General features: G+C 42.0%; 1 protein-coding gene across 1 annotated transcript in view; it reads right to left on the bottom strand.

Annotated features, from left to right (window-relative positions):
* Positions 1–660: 660 nt before the first annotated feature.
* GHRHR (growth hormone releasing hormone receptor) overlaps positions 661–11993 on the bottom strand; it is a 33495-nt gene continuing 22162 nt past the window's right edge. The window contains exons 9-13 of the mRNA XM_067530463.1: positions 11541–11610; positions 9252–9343; positions 8504–8633; positions 6864–6905; positions 661–786 (exon numbers count right to left, since the gene is read on the bottom strand). Coding sequence (XP_067386564.1) covers positions 661–786; positions 6864–6905; positions 8504–8633; positions 9252–9343; positions 11541–11610 — 460 coding nt within the window. The remainder of the gene's footprint in view (positions 787–6863; positions 6906–8503; positions 8634–9251; positions 9344–11540; positions 11611–11993) is intronic.

Genomic DNA, 11993 nt, shown 5'->3' with positions numbered 1-11993 from the left:
GTATATATATATATACATCCAAGGGTAAGAAACAGCAATGGGGAGGGCAAGTGCTAACAAAGTCCATTCAGTTAGAGTAGATGAGGCCTATTCACAGCCATTGATTAGAAGGTGAGAATGCGTGAACAGTGACAATTATTTCTTGTAATGAGATAACCATTCTAAGTCCCTATTCAGACCCAGTCTGATTGTGTCAAGTTTGCATAGGAGTTCCAGCTCTGCAGTTTCTTGCTGAAGTCTGTTTTTGAAGTTTTTTTGTTGAAGTATGGCAACTTTCAAGTCAGCTACAGAGTGTCCTGGGAGATTGAAGTGCTCTCCTAATGGCTTATGGATGTTACCATTTCTTATGTCTGATTTGTGTCCATTTATTCTTTTGCGTAGTGACAGTCCGGTTTGGCCAATGTACATGGCAGAGGGCATTGCTGGCACATGATGGCATATATTACATTAGTAGATGTGCAGTGTTCTTGTTGTATGGTGCACGGGTTGCTGGTGAGTATAGAGGCCTGGAGGTGGAATTTCTATGGAACTAGACATAACTAGACTAGTTTTTTTCTAATTTGCTCAGACATTTTAAGTTACAATCAGTTGATTTAAATTCAGCTTTCTAAATCCGGTTCAGGCGCTTAAACACCATTGCTCCCAGTCCAGCAGCTGCCCCTAACACACAGAGGTAGTCATTTTTACCCCAGAACTAGATGGCATGGTCCACCTAGTTCTCTTCCTCCAGACTGGCATAAGTCCATAGGTCTTCCCATGCCATCTCCGGCCAATTTCCGCTTGCACCTCAAAAGGAAAAGACGATGTTGTTAGCGGTCCGTTCTCTTGATTTCATCTCTAGGCCAAATGAGCCAGGTGAAAGGGGACTTGGAGAGGTACGTTCATAGTCCTGGACTTGAGTACATATATTATGGACCCAACGGGGAATGTTTGTCACGAGAACTAATCAAAATTTTTCAATTGCAACAATTTTAATGAAATTTCCAAAGGAAAAAAATGGAAAAAAATCTCAGTGCAATTTTTTTTAACTGCATGCTTTCCAACCAACTACAGACCTAGAAAACATTTTTTTTTACAAATGTTGAAACAGCAACATTTCTAATTTAAAAAAACAACTGGAGATTTGTTTATTTTTTTTTGAAAAATTTGTGACTTTTTTAACCACCTGCTTCTGATTTTAAGAAAAAAATCCAAGTGTAATTTTGAATGAGTTTGAAGCTGCTCTGCATTTTCATTACAGCATTTATAAAATAACTTACTTCGCATAATGCATGTGAAGTATTACCGAAACATTGGTCTTGCAGTTGGAACTATAAAAACAGACCAACACAACCAGTCATTACACAATAAGTGATAACCTAATTAGTAATACCACTTTACCTCGTTTGCAGCATTATTCATCTAAGCATCATAAAAAAGGAAAAGCATTCCCATGAGGGAGTGAGTTGGTAAGTTAAATATTATTAGCCCTTTGTTACAAAGAGGTGAAGGCCCAGATCCTTAAAGATATTTAGGTGCCTAACTCCCATTGATTTTAATGAGACTTAGGTGCCTAAATACCTTTGAGAAGCTGGCCAAAGTGACTTATCCAAGGTCACACAGTAGATCAATGTGAAAAAAGTCAGCCACACATATCAAAGCCTTTGAGACAGGGACCACAACTATTGAGTTTGTACAGCACCTAGCACATCAGCTTTCGGACTTCCAGGAACTACTATAAAATAATACATAATAATAAACACCTAGATGGACAGAGATGGGATTAAAACTCAGGAGTCATGTCTTCCAATTTCATGCTCAGATCACTAGCCCATGTTGCCTCTAATAAATTGATAGTATGCCCATTTGACTATAGCAATTGCTTTGATTATGTGCATTATTTTTCACAGTATCTAGCCAATGCATAAATGGCCCACCTCTTCCATTTAAAATGAACACCCAGTTCAAGCCTACTGCACATGTCATGCCTGGGTCCATGACAGGGGCTCCAAGGCGCTACCTACAAAAAATAAATAATAAAAATGGAACTCAGCGCGTGAGAATTTACTGCCTCAGCTAAAAGACCCAGCTAAGTTAACTCAAAGGCAGTATCGGACTTTAAACCACTATGTCGTGCACCCACTAGAGGAGGACAGAGAACCACACTATAAGGGTGAATTGCACATGATACATATAGCTGTGTCTACACTGACATTTTCCTTAAACTTTCCCACCCTAGCTCCAGCACTGGTGGTAGCGATAGTGGGGTGCTAATATAGATGGCCTGCTGGCATTTCAACCACTGAGTCATGCAATAATAGTAATACCCAGCTCTTACAGAGTGCTTGTTATCAGCAGATCTCAAAAAACTTTATAAAGGATAGCAGTATCATTAGCCCCATTTGACAGATAGGGAAACTGAGGCACAGAGCAGTGATGTGACTTGCCCAAGGTCACCTAGCAGGCCAAGCTGGGAACAGAACCCAGTTCTCTTTTATCCCAGCCTATGGTGCTATCTATTGGCTCACGTTGCCTCTCCCACAAGGCTGAGAACAGCTCTAGATGAAACCCTGGTTAAAAATGCCAGCAGGCTAAGATGGCTGAACACAAATGCTCTCACCACTGCTACCTGTGTTGGAGCTCAATAGGTGGCAGAAGCCTAGTATTAAAAGTCTAGTATCGATAAGACTTATGTGAGAACTGATATTAGTTGGTGCATATTTATTGACGTCATTCTTTTTTGATGTCCGACTCCTCTGTCATGTCTGCTGAACTATTGCTTTTACCGCCATACAGTTTTAATTGAAATATTTGTAAGACGATTCACAAAAGAACAGTGCCTGTCTCCCAAGGCAGTGTGTTCCTCAGAGACTCCGTTGCCCAGGTTAGTGGTTTAATTAACACGTAACTCTTTCCGCCGGGGTATGCCATTTCAGAAGTTCCTACTGTACAATTTTCAAAGCTTGTGCCGGGGATGAGGTGCCCACATATGTGTGTGTGTGTGTGTGAATTGCTCTTGCTTGTTCTCTCTTTCTCATCATCAGCTCCCACAGAGGGGACACCCTTATCTGCCTCATAGGAGTTAGGAAGATTGCATCATGGGAATACTTTGTCCTGTTCTGGTGCCCACATTTCCTAAAGGGCATTGAAATATTGGCAAGAGTTCAGAAAAGAGCTACACGCATGAGCTGAGATCTGGAAAACAGGGCTTAGAGTGAGAACCTTAGGAAGCTCAATCGACTTCATTTATTCAAGGCATGATTAAGAAGTGGCTTGATTACAGTCTACATGTATCTACATGGGGAAGAGATCTTTGACAGTAGAGTTTAATTAACAGAAAAAAGAAGGAGCTGCAATAGCTGGTAGCAGAAACTAGACAAATTCAGACTAGAAATAAGGCGCAATTCTTTTAACAATGCGGGTAATTAATCATCGGCACAATTTACTTAGAGATGTGGTGGCTTCTCCATCTCTTAGAGATAACAGAGCTGTTACGTTTAGACTCTGATCCAAACTTTCCCAGTGTTGTAAGGGATTCAGAGCCAGCATTCTGGAGTGGATCCATTCATGCTTTTGGAGCTTTTTGTCAGTCAGGCAGGAGCAGGCACGGCAGCAGCCTTAGTAGGTGCTGCTGCATGGACCAGCAGAACTGGATGATAACCTCTACCTGCTATCTGTGTTCTCTTTCCTATGCTGGTTGGCTGTTTGCTCCAAACCTTACGCAACAACCCACCCACTCATTCCCTGACAATCTCTTCACCTCAGTTTCACTCCTCTCATCCTCCATGCTCTCCTCCGCCTCCCATCTATGGACCCCTCTTCTTTCCTTTATCTTTCCATATTTAGCTTATCCCCCAATAGCTAAAGCCCCACAGAAAGAATTTTTGGAAAATAATTTTGGCATTAATGTGCCATTTGCTGACAATCCACTCTGCTGTCTCTGCTTGTACGTCTTACTCCAGTTTCCTGCCCTGTGTCTGTCATGTCTCTTTCAATTATACGCTCTTCGGGGAGTGACTGTCTTTTACTTTATATTTATACAGTGCCTATTGGGTTACCATCTTGGTTGGCAGTGAGCCACTACACAATTAATAGCAGTAGTCAGTGATGATCTGGAAAAACAGGTGTGGCAGAGATCCATACAATCATGAATGGTGTGGAGACAGTGAATAAGGAAGTGTTCTTTACCTCTTCATACAACACATTAACTTGGGGTCATCCAATGAAATTAATGGGCAGCAGTTTTAAAACAAACAAAAGGAAATCCTACTTCACATGACAAACAATCAACCTGTGGAACTCCTTGCCAGGGGATGTTGTGAAGGCCAAAACTATAACTGGGTTCAAAAAAGTGTTAGATAAGTTCATGGAGGACAGGTCCATCAATGGCTATTAGCCAGGATGGTCAGGGATGCGAGCCCATGCTCTGGGTGTCCTAAGCATCTAACTGCCAGAAGTAGGGGCTGGACAGAAGAGGATGGATTACTGGACAATTACCTTGATTTGTTCATTCCCTCTGAAGAACCTGGCATTGGCCCCTGTTGGAAGACAGGACACTGGATAGATGGACTAGTGGTCTGAGCCAGTGTGGCTGTTCTTATGATCTTAATGGATGTAGTTGATGCTGGTCCTTGTTATGTGACAGAGCATAATTTTTGTAACATTAAATCACGCCATGTGACTGAAGCCAGGACACAAATATCAGATTCTTTCAGCATGTTTGTTACACACCTGTATTACAATGCATGTCTGAGCGACAGCAAAATTTGGTCCTTAGTATTAAGAAGGGAAATGGATATATCACACTAAAGAAATGTTGTCAAGGTTAGAGAGCATATTGAAAACTAGCTGTACTGGATATTATGTGCTTTTGACAATCACAGGATCATAGACTTTAAGGCCAGACGGGATCATCATCATCTTCTAGTATGACCTAGTGCACATCGCAGGCCACAGAACCTCACCCACCCACTCCTGCAATAGGCCAATAGCCTCTGGCTCAGTTCCTGAAGTCATGATTTAAAGACTTCAAGTTATAGAGAACCCATCATTCACTCTAGTTCAGACCAGCAAGCGACCCGTGCTCCACTCTGCAAAGAAAGGTGAACACCCTCTCCTCCTACCTCAGGGTTTCTGCCAATCTGACCTGGGGGGAAAATCCTTCCCGACCCCAAATATGGTAGTCATTTAGACCCTGGGCATGTGGGTGAGACTCACCAGCCAGACACCTGGGAAAGAGTTTTCTATAGTAACTCAGATCTCTGCCCATTGGAAATATTAGTTGATAGCAGATGCGGATGGCCTTATGTCACTGTAGCTAACCTCATCATACCAACCCCGCTATAAACATATCAAACTCAGTCTTTGAAACAAGCCAGGTTTTTGCCCCTAATGCTCCAATAGAGAGACGGTTCCAGCACTTCACTCCTCTGACGGTTAGAAACTTTTGTCTAATTTTCAACCTAAACTTGTTGATGGCCAATTTATATACATTGTTCTTGTGCCCAGATTGGCCCTTAACTTAAATAACTCCTCTCCCTCCCTGGTATTTAGAGAAAGCAATCATATGTCCCCTCAGTCTTTGTCTGGTTAAGCTAAACAAGCCAAGCTCCTTTAGTGTCCTTTCATAAGATAAATTCTCCATTCCTCAGATCATCCTAGTAGCCTTTCTCTGCACATGTTCCAGTTTGAATTAATCTTTATTAAACATGGGAGACCAGAACTCCGCTCAGTATTCCAGATGGGGTCTTATTAGTGCCTTGTGCAATGGTAGTAACACTTCCCTAGATCTACTAGAAATACCTCACCTGATGCGTCCTAGGACCGTATTAGCCTTTTTCAGAGCCACATGACATTGACAGCTCATAGACATCTGTGATCAACCAATACATCCAGGTCTTTTTCCTCTACCGCTTCCAATTGATACATTCCCAGCTTACAGCAAAAATTCTTGTTAGGCCCGAAGTGCATGACCTTGCACTTTGCACTATTACATTTCATCCCATTTCTATTACTCCAGTTTTCAAGGTCGTCCAAATCTTCTCATACGATAGTCTGGTCCTCCTCCATATTGGCAATACCTTCCAACTTTGTGTCATCCACACATTTTATTAGCACACTCCCACTTTTCTGTGCCAACATCATGAATGAAAATGTTAAATAAGATTGGTCCCAAGACTGATTTTTGAGGAACTACACAACAACCTCCCTCCAGCCTGACAGTTCACTTTTCAGTATGACCCATTATAGTCTCCCTTTTAACTTGTTCTTTACCCACCTTTTGATTCTTGTATTAATTCCCATCTTCTCCAATTTAACTAATAATATCCCATGTGGAACTATATCTAATGCTTTACTAAAAACCAGGTAGATTAGACCTATTACATTTCCTTTGTCTAGAAAATTGGTTGTCTTCTCAAAGAAAGAAATCAAATTGGTCTTGCATGATCTTCTTTTTGTAAAACAATCACTTTAAAGTTGACATTATTTCCAATTTAATAAAAATCTGTTGGCTCTTTGGGGCAGAGACTTTCTTTTTATTCTGTATTTGTAGAGCACTGGCATAGCCGGGTGCTGGTCCATCACTGAGACTATCACAGTACAAATAATAATAATAATAATAATGATAACATAATAATATAATAATAATAAAAAACAGAGATCCATCAAATTCAGGACAAAAGTGCCAAAATATGTCTGTCCACTAGGTGGCTTCATTCTCATGAAGATGATTCTAGGAAATACTCAGCCTCATTAACTCCCAAGTCACTAGTCAAACCCTGCCAGACTAGGATATTTGATCACCTGCCCGTGTGAAATTAGGTATTAACTCTATATAGCTTTCATTTAAATCAATAAGGAAGAAAAGAATGTAGTTCTCTTACCTCCTGATTAAGGAAACAGTACAGAACAGCTACAATAAACCCCTGAAGAAGCAAAACAGTTAAGTGATAGCACAATTTAAAAAAAAAACTGCTTCTGCTACATCAGTCTGTGCTGAGACTCATGTATCCTATACATTGGAATAAGCGTAAAATATTTAGAGCTGAATTAAGTAATGTCAGATAGTTAATCAGACAGTTCCTCAGCTAGTGTAAACTAGTATCACTCTATCAAAGTCAATGAAACTACACCAGTTTACCCCAGCTGATGATCTGGTCCAAGGGAGCGCCACCAAGACTGAATTTGACCTTATATCTGCAACATGGTGTTCAAAATTACAGCTCATTCTGTAAATCTTATGATGTATACCTGAGCCTCAGCATGTGTTCCTCAGCATTGTGCAGGTCGTATTGCTTTCCTGTCACAGGACAGCTTTATTTTTATTATTTCTCTAAATACCAAACCACGAGCTTTATTTCTATATCACACTGCATGGCATTAATATTATACACAGTGGACCGGATTCTGATCTCACATACAGTGGCTTTACACCAGGTGTAAACTTCAGTGAAATCACTAAAGTTACACCTGGTGTACAACAGATGAGATCAGAATCAAGCCCTAGAGTGTTTTAGAAAACATTTTGGACTAGATCCTCCACTGATATAAATCTGCAATAGCTCCACTGAAGTCAATTGTTCTATGCCAGTTTACACCAGCTGAGGAACTGGCCCTTTTAGTATCTTTTCTTACACTGCAAGATAATTTAATGATCGACAGCCCCAACAACGGAAATTCAGACTCGGGACTGAAGCCGCAAGGTGAGTTTAGATGGGAAGAATGTAATCATTTGGGTTGGAATCTGACCAGGACAGTAATGTGAACACTATGGGTCTGATCCTCAGCTGGTGTAAATCTGCACAGCCACTGATTTACAGGAGTTGAAGAGGCCATGACCATGAGTGACAAGTGGAAAGCTGCATTTCAAGTCACAAGGCAAAAAGGGAAGAGCTCGGTGAGTATTGGCACTAGACACCTGGGACAGAGCCTGCGACATATTTCAGAGGAAGGGGTGGGGCCAAGAGGGGGCTTTCAGCCACCTTTGTGTGCCCAGATTCTGAGCTAATGCAAGGAGTCACAACAGCCCCAGTATAAACCAGAGCAGCCCTGAGGGTTGCTAACTTATGGCAATCTCCCCACAGCCTGGAATGTCTGTAGCAACCAATGCCACCAGCACACTTCCTATTCTGGGGTCTGCTAGGTGGGCGGTATAGAGCTGATTCCTGCATTGGGGAGTTCTGCCCTGGTCTGGTGTGGTTCACCTACAGGCTTATACATTGACAGAGGAGCTGTATAGGGGCTGGGGTGTGAATTAATCTCTTACTGTTTAGAAGTGAGACATTGATAGCCACTGGGTGATCTTCTGTAGGATTTATCAGTAGCGGTTTAAGTCATCCCACCACAAGTTGGCCATTGCAACAAAGAGGGTAACGTTCTGTGCCACTCCACCACCTTCAAAGAAGTGGCCTCCATGATTCTGAGTTTGAATCACAGTCCCACTGGAACGTGCACAGAAATGATCATATCTAGTCGGGCTAGACAAGCGACGAAAGCATGTGCTGCAATATTTCAATAGGTTTACCTGGAAAGATCCAATGCAGAGCTCTAAATACAGCCGGACTCCCAGGTTGGTGTATTCAGGGAGGAAGTTGAAGATAATGTAATGTGTCCCAAATAACGGAATGAGAAGCAGTGTCGATTTTGAGAGACGTCTGGTGAAAGAAATAAGAAGAGGCAAAAAAAACGTCATTCTTCTGAAGAGCATTGGGCCCAGTGAACTAGAAATGAGTGTTGCTCAACAGGTTAAAAAAGGGACTCAGATGTCTATCCGTTTATATATTTCAAATCCCCAAGGATTGCAAAATCAGGCTGTTATGAGACCAAAGCTGGGAAGCTGTGGAGAGATTTCCACGGCTTCTGGCTGGAGTTAAGGAACCACATAACCAACCTTTCTTGCTGTGGTTTCGTATTCTTACTTCTTGAATAAAGTTTTTAAGGTGCGGCTTGACAAAGCCCTGGCTGGGATGGTTTAGTTGAGGTTGGTCCTGCTTTGAGCAAGGGGTTGGACTAAATGACCTCCTGAGGTCCCTTCCAACCCTCATCTTCTATGATTCTATGAATAAGGATGAATAAAAATGCTGTTCAGATATGTGTGGTCTAGTGACCTTGACAACAGAACTGGGGCCGGGAAACCCTGAGTTCTAACCTTGGCTCTGAAAATGTCTCTATCTGGGATTTTAGGCATGCCCTTTAATTTCTGACTCAGCTTCTCCATTTGGAAAGTGTCGTGGCCAGAAGCATTGCTCACAATCCGTGTGACGCTGGATTACCTGTACTGCGATGAATTATTGAAGTTGATTTGTCTCGGGTCCAGCTTTTTCAGCAGGATCCTGATGATGTTGATAAAAAGGATAAAGTTGACCTGTTTCCATTTTTTTTGGAGGAAAGAAGATTATGTTACCTTTTACTACCAAACATTCCTGTGAAAAGTATGCTGTGACAAATAATTATAAGCCATTACTGCAGATACAGCGAGAGTCATACCAGAAACCAACCTTATTAGAAAACGTCCTGCCTTAAAAAGACAGCTGCAAAGTATCCCTAAGGGAATTGCATATCATTCTTCTCTGTCTTCTTTGGAGGACCTTCTCTATTAAGCAACCTATGTTTGTTAGTCCCTGGAGTGATTGGTCATTTCTTCATAGTTTGCAGCACTCTTAGTTTTTCTGGTTTGAGACTATTATATTTGCTGCACTGAACTATGACTGATACCTTAAGCTTGCAGATCAAATTTTCTGCTGGTGTAATTTGTCACAGCTCCATTGAAGCCAGCATTGCTGTTCCACTTTATACCAGCAGCAAATTTGTCTCTGCATGCCATATATATGTGCATCCACCTATCTTTCAGGTGATGGCGAATGGCTGTTTTGGTCTAATAATGTCCATCTCTCCCCAGATATTGTACTTTCATGGTATCCATAGAATCATAGAATATTAGAGTTGGAAGGGACCTCAGGAGGTCATCTAGTCCAACCCCCTGCTCAAAGCAGGACTAACCTCAGCTAAATCATCCCAGCCAGGGCTTTGTCAAGCTGCACCTTAAAAACCTCTAAAGATGGAGATTCCACCACCTCCCTAGGTAACCCATTCCAGTGCTTCACCACCCTTCTAGTGAAAAATGTTTTCCTAATGTCCAACCTAGACCTCCCCCACTGCAACTTGAGACCATTGCTCCTAGTTCTGTCATCTGCTACCACTGAGAACAGCCTAGCTCCATCCTCCCTGAAACCCACTTTCAGGTAGTTAAAGGCTGCTATCAAATCCTCCCTCATTCTTCTCTTCTGCAGACTAAACAAACCTAGTTCCCTCAGCCTCTCCTCATAAGTCTTGTGCTCCAGCCCCCTAATCATTTTTGTTGCCCTCTGCTGGACTCTCCCGAATTTGTCCACATCCTTCCTGTAGTGGGGAGCCCAGAACTGGACATAATACTCCAAATGTGGCCTCAACTGTGCCAAATAGAGGGGAATAATCACTTCCCAATCTGCTGGCAATGCTCCTACTAATGCAGCCCAATATGCTACTAGCCTTCTTAGCAACCAGGGCACACTGCTGACTCATATCCAGCTTCTTATCCACTGTTAGCCCCAGGTCCTTTTCTGCAGAACTGCTGCCTAGCTCATCAGTTCCCAGTCTGTAGCTGTGCATGGGATTCTTCCGTCCTAAGTGGAGGACTCTGCACTTGTCCTTGTTGAACCTCATCAGATTTCTTTTGGCCCAATCCTCCAATTTGTCTATGATGAGTTAATTAGATGACTGCACAGACATAAATTCCTTGCTCACCTGTATAGCATTCACACCTACTCAGGAATGTCAGTCAAACACAATTAGGCGAAAACCGAGGAGGCGGAGAGCATTTTAAAACTGCATCACGGCGGAATAAAGCTGACAGTGATTTGTATGTTTTGGATTTCTGCATCCCTGCTGCTCAATCTGCACGAGCCCCCTTCAACAATGCTCACTGCTTCTTATTTACGCACAGCTGGCGCTGCCATCCCATTAAGTATCACATTTGCAGAGGCTTTAATTCCAGCCTACTGCACTGCACCTGTTTGCTCGTTAGTTTATACATTCCCTAGGGATTAATGACCAGTTGGGAGTCATAGTGCATCCTGAGCCATTAGCCCCAACCAATTATGAATCCCCAGTCAATGCACCGCTCCACGGCCATTATTGCTGTTATCGGCTCAGACTGGAAACAAAACTCAACAGGACTCACCCTGTGCTTCTCGTTAAGTGTGTGCTTAAATGCTTTGCTAGGTCTGGACTCCAAACTTCACATTTTCAAAGTGCTTCACAGAGCTTTAGCCCCCCTACTCCGATTAGCTTCAGTGGGAATTACAAGTCTTTGAAAACTTAGCGAGTAGTGTTTTTTCTCAGCATGACCCATCTTTAGCCCAATGGGCTAATCACATTAGTGTATCAATGCTATAATTTCTGCTTCCATTTGGAAGCAGTAGTCAGGTAATGGTATCCAAACTTTAAGTCATTTCCCACCTCCACCCCTATAATCAATTTTTTTTCCCAATTCACATTTCCAAAATTAGAAATATCACACATACCCCAACCGAAATGATAATAGGTCCTTTGATTAGCCACCAGTAAAGCGAGCCCTGGTTAATATCCCAGCATCTAGAAAAGTAGCATTTAAATTAACATACATATACATGTCATTGGAATACTGTTACATTGAGAAAGCACACATTGGGGTCAATGGAATTATGAGTAGACATATTACAGACTCGTTTTAAGATGGACTGTAGCTATCCAAATCCGCACAACTCTGCTTTGTAGAGTCTGAGTTCTAGAAATATAATCCCACCCCTACCAAAATGATAGACTTGCCATGGACCCTTACATACCAAGTGATAGCCAGAAGAAACCTATTGTTCCGTGGTCAAAAATATAATTGACAGTAGGTTATAATGGCTGATGTTGAAAGCCAAATCAAAAACATCGTTGTCTGAAGTTCTCTTTTTTTGACCCATGGGACATTGTCTTCATATAAAGTAATA

This window comes from Emydura macquarii, unplaced genomic scaffold, assembly GCF_026122565.2.
Source record: "Emydura macquarii macquarii isolate MOO-44397 ecotype Brisbane River unplaced genomic scaffold, CSIRO-AGI_Emac_v2 contig_3080, whole genome shotgun sequence".
NCBI classification, from domain to species: domain Eukaryota; kingdom Metazoa; phylum Chordata; order Testudines; family Chelidae; genus Emydura; species Emydura macquarii.
Note: the sequence above shows the minus strand (reverse complement) of the source record. Positions and strands in the feature narration are given on the sequence as shown.